The sequence below is a fragment of the Microtus pennsylvanicus genome, chromosome 10 (genome assembly GCF_037038515.1).
Source record: "Microtus pennsylvanicus isolate mMicPen1 chromosome 10, mMicPen1.hap1, whole genome shotgun sequence".
Taxonomy (NCBI): domain Eukaryota; kingdom Metazoa; phylum Chordata; class Mammalia; order Rodentia; family Cricetidae; genus Microtus; species Microtus pennsylvanicus.
In genome coordinates, this window is record NC_134588.1 from 49,784,825 (window position 1) to 49,803,868 (window position 19,044).

Sequence of the window (19,044 nt, forward strand, 5' to 3'; positions counted from 1 at the left end):
CTTTTTTTTTTTTGGCAGGCAAATGGATAGAGCTGGAAAACATCATTTTGAGTGAGGTAACCCAGACCCAGAAAGACAATTGTCACATGTACTCACTCATAAGTGGTTTTTAAACATAAAGCAAAGAAAACCAGCATACAAACCACAATCCCAGAGAACTTAGACAACAATGAGGCCCCTAAGAGAGACATACGTAGATCTAATCTACATGGGAAGTAGAAAAAGACAAGATTTCCTGAGTAAATTGGGAGCATGGGGACCTTGGGAGAGGGTTGAAGGGGAGGGGAGAGACAGGAAGGGGAGCAGAGAAAAATGTAGAGCTCAATAAAAAGCAATAAAATTTAAAAAAAAATTAAAATCCTGCAACCAAAAAAAAAAAGAACTAAAGACATGCAAGGGCCATTTCAGCTAACATTGAAAATAGAAATAATATAAGCCTTATTTAAGAAGAAAAACATTGAGTGGCAGCTGTTTTGATTTAAGGAAAATCAAGGAGGGGCAGGGAAAACGGTTCAGTCAGGAACGTGCTTGGCATGCGAGCATGAGGACCCATGCTCAGATCCCCAACACCCATGTAATCCCAGGGGAGCTGATGCAAAGACAGCCGGATATGCCTGGTGCTTGCTGGCTAGCCAGTCTAGCCAGTCAATGAGCTCCGGTTCTGTGAGAGACCCGCCTTCAAAATAAGGTGTAGGGTCAGCAAGCTGCCCCAGCACATAAGGGCATTTCTCTCCAAGACTGACTACTTAAATTTGCTCCCCGGGACCCACACGGCCTCCACACATGCACCATGGCAATGCAACCCCTCCATAAAATAAAAACAAGATGCATAAGTGATTGAGGAAGAAAGACACTTGTGTATGTGCGGCCCTCAGATGGGCGCATGTGTGTGCAAGCGTAAGGAGTCGTGTAGACGGCGTGAGCTCCAGATGCAGCCAATTACCTTGTTTGGAAGTGAAGGTCAGGCTAGATTCAGGCTTCATTTCAAATCACAGCAGCTATACGCTGGGCTGTTTCTAAACTCAAAGTTCCAGGCAGACATGATCACACAAGTGCTGTTATGTGTCTTTTAAAATGGAAATTATAACCTCATGCTTACGAGGCTGAACGTGATTCAGGTTACATAAGCCGTGACGCATGGACCCTGGAGGACCACGGCTGGCAGCGGTTCAGTGACTGGACCTACAGTTATTGTTCCTTCCCCATCTGAAGGAAAAGGGTCCTGTTTTCACATTAGCATCTCAGAGTCGTTCCCGGCACCAAAAGGAGCCGCTCACTTGTTTGTGTTTCTTTGGCAGCAGCTTAACACGGATCTTGGTTTTGGAGCATAAATGGATTGGCAAGCTTGGCTTTGACAATCAGTTATGATGGAGAAAGTTCGGCCATTGTGGTCACTCACCATGAGTTGAGGGCAGATCCAGGGACACTGCTTTCTGTGTACACCAGGAAGCCCCAGCTCCTGCTTCAGATGGTCTGGGGTGGCATTCCATGGCATAAGCAGCCCTTCCTCATGAGCAATGGGCAAACTGCTCATCTTAACAAGTGGAAGTGTGGAAATTCTCTGTCTGTATTAGATTAGTTCTGTTAGATTGGAACTCTAAAAACATTTATTCTTTGAGAATTATGTACATGTATACTATTAGATCGGAACTGATGGAGGCGACTTAAAAAGAGAGCAGGCAGACGTGGCCCAAGCAGAAATGCTCTTTTCATCAGAACATCAGAGGGGCCATCTCCAAAGTGCAGACTGCACATGTGCCACAGGGCTCCTGGGGTTTTGTAGAATGGGAAAGGGGGACTTCTGGGATGGAAGAGTCCATCTGCAGGGCAGTTCCCCCGCAGTCTGGAAGTGGTAGACCCCAGGAGGTTTGGTGTGTGGGTCTCCACATGGGAAGTTCCTGTGCAGAGCAGGCTGAGGCTCTCAGGTGGTTAACCCTTCATATACAGTGTCTTTTGATCATATTCACCTCTCCTCCAAATCCTCTCAGACTCCCCCAATCCCCATGTCAATGTCTCCTCCTCCTCACCCCCCACCACATCGACGTTCCAATTCTTCTCCTCCCACTTAATTCTCCCACCCCCTGTATGATACAGATGTCCTGTTTATGGCTGAACACTTCACAGACAGTCTCTGCACTTTGACTCGCTGTGAGTCTCTGTGTTAACTGCTATCTGTGGCTGAAAGACTGCTGACGGGGACCGAGAGCGGCACTAAGCCACGAGCAGGGCAATGAGCGATTTAGAGGGCAGTCTGGCACTATGTTCATTAGCACGGTAACAATATCAGGGCCTCCCGTAGGAGCACAGATCCCTGGCCAGGTTTATAGTATTAGTCATGACTTTCGTGGAGTGGATCTCGCAGAAGAGCGACTGGTTACCCCTTTAACATTCATGCCAGTGTTGAATCCATCTTGCCACGCTGGTTACTATTATAGCTTGTAGGGTTCGTAGGTGGGTAAGACCCTTGACGACTTTTTCTCCCAGAAGCCAGCGTAGCACATTCTGGTACTACGAAAGCTATCTAAGTGGGAAGGAAATTTCCAGATCAGTGCTGGTTTGCTTTATCCATGTCCCATGGTCAAAGTGTGGGGTGCCTTCAGCAACAGGGCTTTGCCATTACATTCTGGTGGGCAATATCCTGTATTGTTTTGAGTGTCTTTGAGAATTCCCCCACTAAAAGCAACTTAAAGGGCATGGGGGCACATATGATATACATATGTACATATGCATATATATGTATGTATTAACTAAACATAAATATGCTTGACATGTTTCCTTCCTAAGCTGCCTTAGGAAGCTTCTATGTTTCCATATGGCTTTCTCAAACATACTTAGAGTTACTCCTCCCATTCCCTGCCTCTGCCACCCCATTACATCCCTCTCCCCACTTAAACCTCCCTCTCTTAAGCCCCTTCATGCTGTGTGCCACAGGGCTCTTAGGGTTTTGTAGAATACCCTGCAGTTATTCCCCACTTCAGTAGCCCCTTTTTAGGTTCCTGACTTATACAGATACTCCAAGTTAAACACACAAACCTAAAGCTTCAAAGCTAGGATCCACATATGAGATAGAAAATGTGGTATTTGTGTTCTTGGTCTGGATTATCTCAGTATAAATTTTTTCCTTTACCTGTAAAGTTCATGATGATTTCTTCTTCCTCTTCCTCTTCCTCCCCCCTCCTCCTCCTCCTCTTCCTCTTCCTCTTCCTCTTCCTCTTCCTCTTCTTCTTCTTCTTCTTCTTCTTCTTTTTCCTCTTCCTCTTTTTTTTTTCAAGACAGAGTTTCTTTGTGTAGCTTTGGCTATCCTGGAACTCATTCTGTAGACTAGGCTGGCCTGGAACTCACAGAGATCCACCTGCTTCTGTTTCCTGACTGCTGGGATTAAAGGCATGCACTTTTTTTTATAGATGAATAAAATTCCACTGTGTATATATGGTGGTTTGAATGAAAATGACCCCCATAGGCCCATACTGAGTGACATTACTGGATGTGTGGCCTTGTTGGAGGAAGTGTGTTACAGGGTGTGGGTCAAACCAGGCCCAGTGGCTCACTTGCTCTCTCTGCTGCCTGCTGCCCTTGATGTAGAACTCTCAGCTGCCCTCCAGCACCATCTCTGCCTGCGTGCTGCCATGCTTCTGCCATGACAATAATGAACTAAATCTCTGAACTGCAAGCCTCCTTTCAATGAAACGTTTTCCTTTATAAGAGTTGCAGAGGTCATGGCATCTCTTCACAGCAACAAAACTCTAACTCTGACAGCGTGTGGAGCACCTTTCCATCACCTATATATCAGTAGCTAGATATCTGGGTTGCCTCCATTTCCTAGCTACTGTGAAGACAGAAGCAATAGACATGGATGCATTCATATCTCTGCAGGATATAGAGTTCTTCTGATATATATACAGGAGATGTATATTATGTATCATTTGGTAGATCTATTTCTACTTTTTTTCAAATATTTATTTATTATGCATACAATATTCTGTCTGTGTGTATGCCTGCAGGTCAGAAGAGGGCACCAGACCCCATTACAGATGGTTGTGAGCCACCATGTGGTTGCTGGGAATTGAACTTAGGACCTTTGGAAGAGCAGGCAATGCTCTTAACCTCTCAGCCATCTCTCTAGCCCCTATTTCTACTTTTCTTTCTTTCTTTCTTTCTTTTTTTTATTTTCGAGACAGGGTTTCTCCTTAGCTTTTGGTTTCTGTTCTGGAACTAGCTCTTCTAGACCAGGCTGGCCTCGAACTCAGAGATCCGCCTGCCTCTGCCTCCCGAGTGCTGGGATTAAAGGCGTGCACTACCACCGCCCGGCCTCTACTTTTGTTGAGACAGGGTTTCATTGTACAACTCTTCCTGGCCTGGACTGCACTACATAGACCAGGCTGGCTTTGAACTAACAGAGCCCCAACTCTCTCTGCCTCCCAAATACTATGACTAAAGCTTGCACCACCACTTGGCCTCTATTTGAATTGCTGGATCTATGCAGAAAGTTGTTATCTGAGCTCCCCAGAAGCGTGCTCCCTGCTTTTTCCTCCAGAAGTTTCAGAGTATTAGGTGTAATATTCAATGCTCTGATCCACTAGGAATTGATTTTTGTGCAGGGGGACAGATAAGTATTGTTCATTCTACACGTGGTTAATTTTCCAAGCACATTTGTTGACAAGGCTCTTTTTTTCCAGTGTGCATTTTCGGCATCTTTTTAAAAATTCAGGTAGATGTAGGCACATGGAATTAGACATGGATCCTAACTTTTATTCCACTGATTATGTGTCTATAGTAGGATATACAGTTCTTCGGATGTAGGTCCAGGAATTGCACAGCTGGTCATATGGTAGATGTTTCTAGCACAGCCATGTAGTTTTTACTACTATGGCTTTGTGGTATCATTGAAGTCAAGACTGGTGATACCTTCAGCAATGTTTTTATTGTTCAGGATTTTTTTTGGCTATATGGAGTCTTTTAAGTTTCTATATGACTATTAAGATTGTGAGAATTGCAAAGGAATTTTGATAGAAATTGCCTTAAGTCTGTAGATTGTTTCTGGTAGTATGATCATTTTCTACCAATCCATGAGCACGGGGGTGGGCAAATCACTGTCTTCTAGTGTCTTCCTTTTTTTTTTTCAGTGTTTTTGTTGTATAAATAGTTCATTTCCTTGGGAAGTTTTTTTGTTGTTGTTTTGCTATTGTGAACGGGATTGCTTCCTTGATTTCTTTCTCAGCATGTCTCTTAGTATATTGAAAGGCTACTGATTTGAGCATGTTAAATTTGAACCTGTCAACCTGTCACTGTGGGAAGTGTTGAGACACAGAATCTGAAAATAGGCATGCTCTGGCTTTTTTCTTTCTGGATTGTGTCCCTTTGTTTTCTCATCTCGCCTTATTGCTCTAGCAGGTGCTATACTGACGAGGTGACAAGAGGATGCCTTTGTCTTTTCCTGACCTTAGCTGGAATACTTTGTGGTTTTCACCATTAACACGACAGTGGCTATAGGTTTGATATATATATATATATATATATATATATATATATATATATAGCCTTTATTATGCCCCTTTCCTTTATTAAAGTCTCTGGATTTTTTTTTAACCATAAAGGCATGTTGGATTTTGCCAAAGACCTTTTCTGTGCTGAGGTGGTCATATAGTTTTTTCCCTTCCTTCAATTCATTTATGTGTGAATTACAGTGTTGATTTATGGTATGTTGAAGCATGCCTGCATCCTCAGACAAATGGTAGCTCTATCATGGATATGTTCTTAAGTTTGGTTTGTATTTTTGTGTTCATTTTCAAAAGGGAGATTAGGTTGTGTCTTCTTCCTTTGTTTCTCTCTCTTGCAGAGGTTTTATCTGGTTTTTGGTATGGGGGTAATAACTGGCTTTGAAGAATAGTTTGGAAGTGTTCCTTTTGTATCTTAATGACTTATTGGACAACCACTGATGTTAGTTCTTTGAAGGTCTGGTGGTATTCTGTGTCAACTCCATTTGGCCATGGGTGATTTTTTTTTAAGGGTAGGAGATTTTAAATGTCTACTTCTACCTTGACACTTATAAAAGATATATTAAAATCATGTAATAAGCTTGGTCGTACTTTGAAGGTCATATGCATCTAGAAATTCATCCATTTCTTTTAGATTTTTCCATTTGGTGGAATAGACATTTTTAAAGTATGATCTTACGCTGCTGAATTTCCTTTGTGTCTGTTATGTCTCCGTTTTCATCTACTATTAATTTGTGTCTTCTTTATCATTTAGTATGTGTTGTTTAATCTCTGAGATATTCTGTCTTTTCTGATGCTTTTCTTGGTGTTGATTCTCAGCTTTATCTCAGTGTGGTCAGATAGAATACAGGATGTTGTTTCAATTTTCTCATATTTATTGAACCTTATTTGGTGCCCTGGTATGCGACCTATCGAGAGGTTTCCTGGACTGCTAAGAATGTGATATGCAGTCTTTGGCATTTGGGTGAATGTTTTGTAGTTGTCTGTTAGGTTCATTTGATCTATGATGTCATTTAAACCCAATGTTTATTTATTTTGTCCAGTTAATCTTTGTAATAAAGTAGGGCATTGAAGTCACTATATAAGGGTTAACCTGTGATTAAAATTTAATAATCCTTGATTTTATGAAACTGGATGAGCCTGTATTTGTTCCCTTCATTATCAAGTGCCCTCACTTTGTTTTGACCAGTTAGAAGTGAGCTGTCTGCTTTTCTCTTAGCCCCATGTGCTTGGAATACCTTCCTTCATCCTTTCACCTGAAGACAGTGTTTACCTTTGATTGTTTTGGAATGTTTGTTTACACTGTGAAGATGGATCTTTGCCAAGGCACTGATTGGTTTAATGAAGAGCTAAATGGCCAACAGAGAGGTAGGAATAGGTGAGAAGGGACTTTCGGAGACAGAGAGGACTCTGGGAATAAGAAAAGCAGAGTTGCCAGCTGGATACACAGAAGAAACAGGAGGTGCAAGACGGAAGAGAGTTAATTTAATAGAAATGAGTTAATTTAAGATATAAGAGCTAGCCGGGTGGTGGTGGTGCACACCTTTAATCCCAGCACTTGGAGGCAGAGGCAGGCGGATCTCTGTGAGTTCGAGACCAGCCTGGTCTACAAGAGCTAGTTCCAGGACAGGCTCCAAAACCACAGAGAAACCCTGTCTCGAAAAACAAAAAAAAAAATTAAATAAATAAATAAAAAAAAATATAAGAGCTAGTTAGGAACAAGCCTAAGCTATAGGCTGAGCTTCCATAATAAATAATAAGTTTCTGTGTCATTACTGGGGAGTTAGCTGGTGGGACTGAGAAAAGACTTGTTACATTTGGTGGTGACATTTTTTTTTTATTTGAAGACAGCAAAATGAGGAATTCTGTTTTCTAATCCATCTACTAGCTTCTCTTTTGACAAGGTCTCTCTACTAGAACTATCTAGATCAGGCTGGCCTTAAACTCACAGAGGCCCACCTGCCTCTGCCTCCCAAGAGCTGGGATTAGTTATGCATACCAGCATGCCTGATTAGTCTCTTTTGATGGGGGTAACTAAGACATTAATTTCAGTATTACTGGGAAGCTGTATATTGTCCTGGGGTTCTGTGCAATGGCTATGACTTTTACAGATTTATTTGGTATCAAAGTTTGCACAAACTTCAAGATTTCAAAAATGTGTTCTTAATGTAGAACTTAGCTAGTCCATCATCTTGTTTCTCTGTAGCTTTCCCTTGACCACTTTTCTGACTTATCTGAATTGCTAGTGCCATTACTCTCCCATTTCGGGAACCACTAGTGTAAAACAAGCCCTACAGGAACATATGATGACAGTAGGTAACACCAAGGCAGTTACTAAATGACTATGGGCAAGCTGTGCACACAGCACGGCTCCACCACACAAAAGGGCGACTCACACTCTGGGCAGAATGGGGAGAATCTGCACAATTTCATTAAGTTACTCAGACTGGCATGCATTTTCTGGAACTTTCCACTTACTATTTTCAGATTATGGTTGACTGGGAAGCCATAAGGTGTACTGCAAGCTTCTAGCAATGTAACTTTTATCTAGCTGGGCAACACATTGCTGGGATCCACTTCTTCCCGGGATCTTCTTTCAGGGATGGTTAATTTAACTCAGGGAATCAGGACCACCGTGGGGCAGATGCCGCCTCCATTAACATTTTCAAGGACAATAGAATGGAAATGAGGTGAAAAGAAAAATAGGTGACAAAAAGTCTCTCAAATTAAAATTGAAGGCCAGACGCGAACTACTTTCAGGGCTGTGGAGATGGCTGTGGTTAAGAGCACTTGTTGCACCTAAAGATGGCCCAGGTTTGGGTCTCAGCACATGGTGGCTCACAACCGTCTGCAACTTCAGTTCCAGTGGACCCAACACCTCTTTGGGCACTGGATCCACATCATGTACATACACTCATTCGGGCTCATACATACACATGAATAAAAACAAATATATCTTTAAAAGATAAACTACTTTCAGCTCCTCATGATGTCAAAATACCAAAAACTTTCTTGCCACTAGAAAAAAATGTTTACTTTTCTCAAATCCAGAGGACTTGTGTTTTTGTGGCCAAACTTTCCTAATACTGATTGCTTAAAGACCTGAAATAAATTGTGGTTTTTGACTTGCGTAGTTCTTTAAGAAATATATCAGGACAAGACACATGAAATTACTGCCTTATAGGCCCAAAGTGGTTAATACGGACAATTTTGTGTCTCATCTAATAAGGCGTGGGCTGAGGAATCTGACATCTGGAGCTACTTATCTGTTACAGGAAAGTGGAAAATGCCAGCTAGTTTACTCAGCATCCAAAATCTTTATGTAACCTGTTTTGGGTAAGAAAGCCTTTGATGTCATTTTAGGATGCTGCATCTAATCTCCTAAGATAAAAAGGATGTAACAAATCTGCATCACCTGTTGATTTGAGGTAGCACCATTATTGGCATACTCTTAGCTGTACCAGTGCTGGCATATACGTGAGGGTCCTAGGTTGGACATTTGCTTCAGAGAGTTAAATAATACATTCCCAGAGCTTGAGTCAGAAACAAATGAGTCTAGGAACTGACTCCAGGATAATGGTTTTATTAACTATGAAGGGGATGTCTGGGAGGTGGGACAGGCAGCTTCCACCCGACAGCTTTTTGTATTGCTTGGGTTTTTTTCAATGCGGATTTTTAAAAAAATAATACTTGTACATCATCAAAAAAAGCACAGTGTCTCTGGTTTAACTGAAAGATTTAACAGACAAGGCAGTCTAACATACTGATGGCCAATTCTGTAGGGCAATCCTTCTAGACTTACAAGAACAGAGAGGAAGGCATTCTAACAGACACGCTCATTTACTATGTTCTCATTCAGTTTGCTTTAGGTTGAAGCATTTAGCTTTTAGCTCAAGTGTTTTTGTTGTTGCTGAACACAGACTAAACACCGTGACTGTATGAGCCCCAGAGGATGACTTACTTGCCGTTCTGGACTTTGGTCTCCCTCACATAAAATTCCAGCTCTTTACTCTTCAGCCCAAGTGGCTCAGGCCATGAAAATATCCTTGCGCTGCTAATTCAGGCTGTCTTTCTAGATACACTAGGCTGAACTGCCGAGAAAGGGGGGAGTTAAAAGTCCAGACATAAGCTGAACTTTTCACATAAGCAAGACCAACATTTTGAATTAGTGAGATATAAAAACCCAGACCAGGGTTTCTGAGTCTGGGCTGTACTGACACTGAGCAGCAGCAGCCCTTGGCTCTTTCACTGCTCGGTGCCCAAAGAACCCTTTCCCAGCTGTGCCAAGTTTCATCAGGCAAGTAACTCCTGGGGGACAAAACTGTTTCCAGTTCAGAAACAGTGGCATAAACTACGGGTTGACGCGAGACTGTAAAGCCTGCGGCCCAGCATCCTACTTAGTGTTGAGTCATCAGAGGCAGCTCAGAGTAAATGGCCTGAGTATACAAGAATTATAAGAAAAAGCAGAAACTAAAGCTGAAAATTAGCTTACTTAAAAGTGAAATAAAAGCCAATCAAAAGCACACGTGGGCTGTGATAAAGACAAGCTCAGGGTCCATCTGGGCTCTCCTTATCTGTCTTATGCACCCTTGAGGGCTGCTGAGAAGACTGGGTAATTAAATTCTCTGAGCGCCATCACTACATCTGACCCGGCACTATACTCTAGTCCAAACCAAATGAGACAAGTGAGACACACAGACACACACACACACAGCCAAAGACAGAAGAGACAAACCTGTTGTGCTTGTAGTTAGATACACCAAAAATCTAAGGATAAGCTATTATAACTGACTTCTCAAAAGGTTGCTGGATATACGCACCTAAAAGTCAACAGCATTCTCAGAGAGAAATGAAAAGAAAATGAAAAAAGTCAAAGTAAAAACAAATTTAACTAGATTTAAGCTAATTAAAACATACATAAAACCACACCAGACATTGGTGGCACACACCTATAATCCCAGCACTTGGGAGGCAGAGACAGGTGGATCTTTGTGAGTTTGAGGCCAGCCTGGTCTGTAAGAGCTAGTTCTGGGACAGCCAGCGCTGTTACACAGAGAAACCCTGTCTCGAAAAACCAAAAGAACTCATATATAAAACCATTAAGAAGAAAACAGAAATAATAAAGTAAAATCCCTAAGTAAACAGATAAACTTTAAAAATGTTAATTCTCAAACTAATCTATTTACCAAAGCAGTTAAGGAAGTGACAGCAGTGTTTTTATGACACTGGGAAGGAAGGCTGGTCCTGAGACAGGACTCAGGGGCAGTTAAGGTGATTTTGAAGATGCAAAAGATAATCGTCATATAGTATTTAATGCTGTATTGACTTAGTGTTAAGAATTAACTATAAAAAAATTCCTGAGTTTTCAAAGGTCACTGAAGACGGGAGAAAATGACTGAAAAAACCCAATTATGGTTACACAGCGTTGGTGGCCACATCAGAGCAGCAGGTGGCACTGAGCTCCAGTTCTGCCCACCAGAGCGCGAGGCACTGATGGGTAAGTCTTGGATAGGTAAGGCCCCAGGGCTCTGGCTCCAGAATGTCTTGCTACTGCTGTGCCTTTACATGGTTGCCGCTACCATTTTTCCTCTGGTGTCTTGCCTGGTGTGTGTGAATGGGTATGGGAGGGGGGATCCCTTTGTCTTTAACGAGTGTGATTATCTCAAGGAAATACACCGTTTCACTGGGCATTTTTATCTGTGGATTATTATGAGGACAATTTTCTCTTAAGCTGTACTGTTTAACTGAAGTTAAGATTTTATACAGTAAGTGTTAGTTTAGCAAATTTTGATGGCTAAGGGTTTTAACAAATGCAGTAAAGGATTATGGTAGAGGTTAGATTAGTAGGAAAATGAATACAGGTAAAGGCAGAATATAGTATTGGCCCTGCCCCTGGTAGAGCAGGGGCTGCAGAGGGTAGAAAACAGGACCAAGGACTCAGCTACGAGTTTCTCTTGAGGAGCCGTACAGACTATGGATTACATTCATGATTAAGGAGAACAACTGAGTCCCAGAAACTAGGCTACCTCAAAATCTTTTAATCTTAATTTTGGGAGATGTGTTCATGGGTTCAGTGTGCATCATAGCTAAAACAAAGCTTTAAATAATTTAAGGTTAGGTTAAGATGTTTTCATTAATTGAGGTAGAAAATCTTGGGGAGCAATTTAAAGTCTAGAAAGACACATTTTTAATAGTTGAATGAGAGACCTGAGGCCAGGAAACAAAACCAACGGCAGCCTGGCTATTGCTGGCTGATGGTGATCAAAGCAATGGTGAATCCCATATACCCATTTCTGCCCTCAGTTTCCTGATATGATTTAATAACAAACTGTTCATGAGTGGGTATGCACCTTGAGGACTGACTGGTTTTCATATATAAAACTTACACTTGTGATCCTTTGAAGATTTTTTTAAAAGGTTACCTTTGGAAATAAAAAAAAAAAGATTGGTCCTTTGTAACTGCAAAATGCAGCCTGCCAGTAAAAGAACTGAATGAGAAAAATACCTCGTTTGAATATACTTTGTTAATCTGTAACAAGTGGCTTGGAAATGGGGATAATTGGATTTTTACCTGTAACATGTAAAATGTCAAATCATGTGATTTGGAAAACTTTTTTTTTTTACTTGTATTCATTGTAATCATTCACTTGAAAAACAGAAGGTAACCACAATGCAATTTTTATATTGCTTGAAAGATTTTGCTGGGGTATAAAAGCTGTAAATAAGAAAGAGAGAAGGAAGACATCAAGAAAGACAGAAGGGAATCATCAGGATAGAAGAACAGAACAGAAGAGTAGAGCAAACAACAGAAAGAATAATAAAAATAGGCTTTGGCCCTGAGAAAAGTCCTCCTGTGTTTGCCTGCTCTGCATCTCCTCGGAAGTTTCTCTGACCTGTTGAAGACTTGCCGTTCACCAGCACTCTAGCTAAGAACCTGGTATGATGGACCCGAGTGTGTGTTTCCCTTTTTCAATGGCCCCAGAAAACTTTTTACTCCCTCAGAAAAGCCAGCTGAGTGCTTAGTCTGCGGACTCTGTGCCCCACCCCCCTTCAACTCCTGAGCTGCTGGAGACTGGTCCTTACAGCAGAAACACGGGGCAGTTTTGCCCTGAGAAAATTTCCAAAGTCCTTAATAAGGCAGAGCTCATGAGGAATTCTTAAGGGACGGCTTACCTCAACACAGGTGCTTCTGCTCTTCCACTGACTGAAAGCTCCACAGGCTGGCAAAGGAGTCTGTGTACCAACCAACCAACCAACCAACCAACCAACCAACCAACCAACCCACCCAGTCAGCCAACCAATCAACCAACCCAGCCAACCAAACCTGCCAGCCAGCCAACCAACCAAACCAGCCAGCCAGCCAACCAACCCAATCAGCCAGCCAGACAACCAACCAACCCAACCAACCAACCCAGCCAGCCAGCCAGCCAACCAACCAAACCAGCCAGCCAGCCAGCCAGCCAGCCAGCCAGCCAGCCAGCCAGCCAGCCAGCCAACCAAACCAGCCAGCCAACCAACCAACCAAACCAGCCAGCCAGCCAACCCAACCAACCAAACCAGCCAGCCATCCAACCAACCAAACAACCAACCAAATGAAGCCTTACCTGGCCTCAAAGGTCAGACAGAAGGATCTCAAATTCAAGTCCTTTTGGATTGCAAAAAAAAGCCAGCCCAAGCAATTTACTGAGATTCTGTCTTAAAGGAGACAGGATTAAACCTCAGTGGCAGAATGTATGCTTAGCATACATGATGACCTAGGTAAAAATATCTAGTCCTGGAGGCAAAATGTTGAGTATTAGAACCTATGGGATTGTTTGAGCAAGATGCCTCTGGGGGGACTGTTCACATTCAGTGGGGGAGTAGAAGATCCCTCTATGTACAACGAATGCCAGAGCATTCTCATTCTGGGCATAGTCATTCAGAACTTCTCTCTGTAGCAACTGTTCTTATTCATTTCTTCTGAAAGGTTAAAAAAACCCAAACAAAACCAACAAAGTTGACGGCATTTTAAATGCAAATACAGTAATAAAACATCACACAATCTATAATTTTAAGTCATTTATTTCAATAGAAATATTTCAGAAAACTGTTCTTAAATTCATCTTAAGTTAGCTTATGCAAACACACTGAAGATCACACACTCACTTCTGCATATTAAAAGGAAACAAAACCAGAGAGGAACCAAGTTGCACATCACTCAAGGAGGTCATAGTGCAAGTGAACACTTCATCATTAAGTACCTCAAGTTAACTGAAACAAAGGATGAAAATGGCTTGTGAATTTTTCTTTCTTTTTTTTAATATTAGCTTTGGATATCTATCCCTACAGATGTTTGAGCTCTTCCTTCCAGGTCCTTCAGTGAGTTGTCAAAGAATGGACATCTACAACCAAGCTGCAGATTGGGTCTCCCATCAGCTATCATGGTCACAGCCACTAACTCAATACTTCCTGGAACTGTACTGTGAGTTCTACCAGGTGACATCTTCAGGGACATGACATTCGTTACTTGATATAAAAATTTGAAATATCCTGCTGATAGTGGGCATTTTCTGCTCTCCTTCCCACAAGCACTCCATGAATTCCTTTAACTCTATTTTGTAGACCAATTGGCTGGAATCAGATTTTAAATTTTGCTAAAAAACCACCAAGGACCTGCTAACCCTTTCACTGGCTCCAAAGACCATGTGTGTCTGTGTCTACCACTCTCTAAGGATTCTGAAAACAGCATTTCTACTCAGACAACAGTATCTCCTGGCTTTCCAACATCCTAAGCAAAATGTTTCCAAACTTTGCTTTGGCTGAGAAACCTAGCTTAGGTTTCTCTTGCCTGATTTATTAATAGCACTGTCTCTTTCTTGTGTATTTTCAAGTAAGCAATAACCAGCAGGGTAAGGGACTGCTTGTTCATTCTGTCTTAAATAGGAAACTGAAATACATTTCATTTCTGGCTGAAGGGATCGCCACCAAGTATTTTAGTAAAACCGAAACAACTCCTGCATGCATCTTACTGTCAGGAATTTCCCCAACAGCCCTTGTCACTAAACCTAAGTTCAAAACAACATTCAAACATACTCAGATGGAGTTCTTCAGAGACAGCACTCAGAGTGCGATCAAAAGGCTCATGTGAGCGCATTTATGATTAACCTACCCAGACAAGACAGCAGCAGGGAGGGGGGCTTATCTGCAAAAGAATTACAATTGGAGGACTGCGGTGTCCAGATGTCTGCCCAGTCATCTTCAGGCTGCTGTGAAACTGTGGGTGAAGAGAGGGATGGCACAGCCCTTAAGCCAGAGGATTAAGAGGGCAGATGATTATAGCCGTCTTCAATGCCCTAAAACTGGTTTCCAAATTGATAAGGCACGGATCCAATGTTCTCCACACTATGGCTGGCAAGAGGGTAATGCAATTGCCTTCACTGAGCTGCAAAGCGGGAGTCTATGCATCTCTTCAGTAGAGCTCTCAAACTCAAGTCACTTTAGACACAAGCCATTTTTAGGGAAGCAAAGCCAAAAGGTACTTAAATCATTCTGAAAAGGTTCACATGTAATTTATCATCAAAGCTACTTAACAGCAATGTTTTTGTGTCTAAAAGGCTTAGAAAAAAAGCAACACCTGCCTGGCTGTAAAAGAAGGATGGTAATAAGAAATAATACAAAAGAAGAGAAAATGAGCCCTAAGAGGAGGCTAAAGTCAGACACGCCCACCACGGGCTCCCTTTTCTCGCAACACTCCTGCTGGGGCTCCGGCACAATCGAGCTCAGCTTCATTTTCAAAAGGATACAATTCTTTTAAAAGTCTTGGGGGCAGAGGATTTTTAAATTAAAGCTTATCTTCCATTAAGCCACCCTGGTACCTCTTGTTTGCAGAAGGTAACAGGATGGCTCAAAACCCAGTTAGAAAGGAAAGTGCCTCCATAAACAGGAAGGATACCAACAGAAGGTATGTTCTCTTAAGAAGCCAATGAATGAAGTCTATTAGTACTCATTTCCAGTCAATACAGTGCCTCACAGTTTTAAGTGTATGTAATTAACAGATCTAACTTTCTGCTAAAGGCTTTGGAGAATCCCCAGAGGCTGACAAAGCTGCTACTTAGCTACTGAGGGGTCTAAGCGTGACTCCATTCCTCCCAACCACACTGCTTGTTGGGCTTCTTTATAAACCTCATGGAGGAAACAAAGCTCATCATCAACTCTGCAGCTGTGATCACCCTGACTATTGACACTGAGGCCCAAGAGCAGCAGACTATGAAGAAGGTGGTTCTGCTCATACAGAAAAAGTGACCGCCACGGAAACATGCTGAGGAGAGAGATACTCCCAAACTGGGTCCTCCTTTGAATTGTTTACACAAATACACACTGAACAAAACCAAAAAGAAAGATGTATTTCATCAATTCTCTTTTGACCCTTACAGCATAGACACTATAGCGAAGATATTTTGAAAATAAGCAGGTGGACTGCAAACAGTGCCTGGGCATTGTGCAGTCGTTTCTCAGGTACACTCTAACATGGACGTAAGAAAAATAAGTCGTCAGATGAGACACGGCTGGCACTACACACCACTGCACCAAGTCTAGAACACCCCGTTCCGTCTGCTCATACACCAGCTGAAGTATATACTTTAACTGAATTTCTAAAGAGCTCTCCATGGCTAGGAGAGAAACGAGTGAGCTTTAATGTTCATGAAAATGAGCCTGTGAGTCACTTTACAACTGAGTGTAATAGGATTGTGTAATAGGATTCATTCTCCAACAAATAAAGTACTCAAACATTTAATATAGTTTGGCAATGTTTTCTTTGCTTCAATTATAATCTGCTACCATTTTGTGAATTATAGATCAAAAAACTCAAGCTATTCTATGTCACTCATCTCTCAGTTTCTAAAATCATCCTAAGAAACAACGGCTGATGTTTAAAGCAAATTTTAAGGTACAAAAATAGCTTCAGTCAGCCAGAGGCCACAGTGCTAACACAGACTGGCTAATCAAATCTGAACGTGGTTCTCCGCCTACACACCCGCAGGTGTCGAGAGCTGGTGCAGCAAACACGTCTTCCACCTCTGTGCTTTCTCTTTGGCAAAACTGAGGCCGGCCTCTGCTAGCTGCCCTTCTCCACAGATGCGATTCACCTGCAACATCACGGCTTAGCTTACTCTGATAAAGTAGCAATAAGCCACAGGGTTCTCATTCACAGTATCTCAGAAACCGCAGTACACTATTTAAAACATTTCAGGAGCAAGATAAACTAAGATATTGCTAAAAATATGCAAAACAAAGTAAGATGTGCAAAGTCTACATTATAATACTGCTGGCTACTCAGTAATGTTTGTCTGTGTATACCCAACATGGGTTAAGCTTAGACCATTATACAAAAAATCATTCCATACAGGTGGCGTGTGCCTTCCCCTGCTTGTCAATGAAACACCAAATAATCTATTTCTGTCACATGACGAACACATTTGAATTATTTAAATTAGAACCACTCAGAAAAGGCTCTTCACTTTCTCTTGAACTGATCTCCTTTTTAGCTAATTATTTAGCTAAATTATTGTACACACAGTATTTTCTAATTAAGCTCAGTGGACTTGATGATAAAATATTTCTGATAAAAAGTACACAATTCTTTAAGTATACAAATGTGAGAAGTTTTATGTGTGACTCAAAGAAAGAACAATTTGCTTTGGAGGTGGTAAGTCAAGGCCTCTGCATGTGGAGCCACCACTAAGAGCTCAGCCCTCAGCAGTCTATTCACGGGCCGTTCTTGGTTAAAGTTCGAGGCTCTCTCAAGTCCAACATTTATCTTAAAAATTAGATGTGTTATCGCCTAGGAAAGCACTCTCAAAACTGCTTGGCCAGTTATAACAAAACATAGCTTCAGGTTGGGGACTGACAGTAAGCTTTCTAAAAATGCTCTGGTACATCTTGGGAAGTCATACAGAGAAATGTTTTATATTTTTAACTTCTAGAGCTGCAAACTTTGCCTTTATTCTTCTTAAAACTGTTTTGTCTCACAATAAAATACATACATACATATGAAGAATCTTTTAAACAAGTACGCTCTTGAACCTCATACTGAACAAAAACAAATTCAATAAAAAGTCTGGCATAATGCACCTTAAACACTGCAAAGGGTGAGACCCTGGTACATACCAGGTCTTCACCACAATGACCAACACCTGTGACTTGAGAAAACTCTACAGAAACCTCAGCTTGGGATTATCACTTTCTATTCAGACTTGTGGCCCAACAGTGAATTCAACAGAAGGTAAAGCAGAGAGAAACAAGGTGTTTTCTGGAGCTTGCTGCGTGGGAACGCTTGGCCTCTGCACCTCCTTCAGGTCACCTTCTTCTAGCACTCAAATCCGAAGTGTAGAGTTTAAACACACCCCTCACCCCAAATAAAGCACACCCTATCCCAAACACCCCCCAACAGCTTGCACTGCCATCATCCAACTCCCACGTCTTGCTGTGGGGAAATGAGGAAGCCAGGAGCAGAGGCTGAGCAGACCCTGCGGTGGGCTGTTGGCCTGCTCCTCCTAGGTCCTTCTCACTGCACCTAAAACAGCTCTGGATGGAATCCATTAGAAAGGGTTTTCCTTTTTAAAGTGTATTTAAAAAAAGATGGTTTCCCCTCCAAAATTAGTACAAAGTTAAAAGAAACGCAAAGTAGCTACAATTTATTCCAAGCCCAGCACCACCGAAGATTCACACACACTGTTTGGTGTTGGTTTTCCTCTCACTCTGTTAAGGCAGTGGTTTCCACAGGTCAGTTCCGAGATAGAAGCGTAGTTCATGGCAGTTTGTTTTGCAACTCCAATTTGTTCTCTGGGAATATCTCACTTCATTCCCTGAAATTAGTGCTTTTGGTTCTGAGCTCCAGAGGCTGGGCTGGAGCCTGGGGGCTCTTCCTGGCACGGTATGGTGCGGCTGGTGCTCGCAGCAGGTCCTTGCTCCATGCAGGAACAACGGTACATCTCCTCTTTCTCCAGCTTTTACTCAAAAGTCATCAAGTTCGTAGGAACCTAAAAACACAAGCAGCCCACACTGATTGTTGCCACTCCAAACAGACTGCTCAGAAGCTGGTTTATTAGTCACTGACTACATTTGTCACCATGTCCTAAAGTGATTTTTCCCTTCACCAGTACCCTCTGGAATGAGGGCTCCGTAACTCAAAATTTAACATATAAATTGTGTTATTATATAGAAAATATAGGATTTCTTGTTAAATAAGCTGTTTTTAACAATTTATATAAGATCTAATAAACAAAATTTAGCAGGTATTCTGTCCAAACCCAAATCACTCTGACCTATGTGTATCTTTCTTAACACAAGGTCTCAACTTTGTAGCCCAGGCCTGGAGTGATATTTCATTTGTATTTTAATAAATAAAACTTGCCTGAAGACCAGAGAGTAAAACAGCTGCCCAAGTCAGCCTCACAGACCAGGCAGTGAGGCACACTTTTAATCCCAGCACTAGAGAGGAATGTTAAGACGGGAGGAGACAGCTCTCAGAGAGTCTCATTCTGAGGATTCCTGGAGGCATGATCGAGAC

The 19,044-nt window shown here is 42.0% G+C and overlaps 1 protein-coding gene across 7 annotated transcripts in view; it reads right to left on the minus strand.

The window, feature by feature from the left end:
• Positions 1–13,540: 13,540 nt before the first annotated feature.
• Positions 13,541–19,044, minus strand: part of Ralgps2 (Ral GEF with PH domain and SH3 binding motif 2) — a 146,019-nt gene continuing 140,515 nt past the window's right edge. For 4 of the 7 annotated variants that reach the window (XM_075988333.1, XM_075988331.1, XM_075988337.1 and 1 more), the window contains one exon: positions 13,541–18,514. In XM_075988333.1, the coding sequence (XP_075844448.1) occupies positions 18,485–18,514 (30 nt within the window). In that variant the 3' untranslated portion in view covers positions 13,541–18,484. The remainder of the gene's footprint in view (positions 18,515–19,044) is intronic. The other 3 variants (XM_075988332.1, XM_075988335.1, XM_075988336.1) reach the window with 1 other exon arrangement.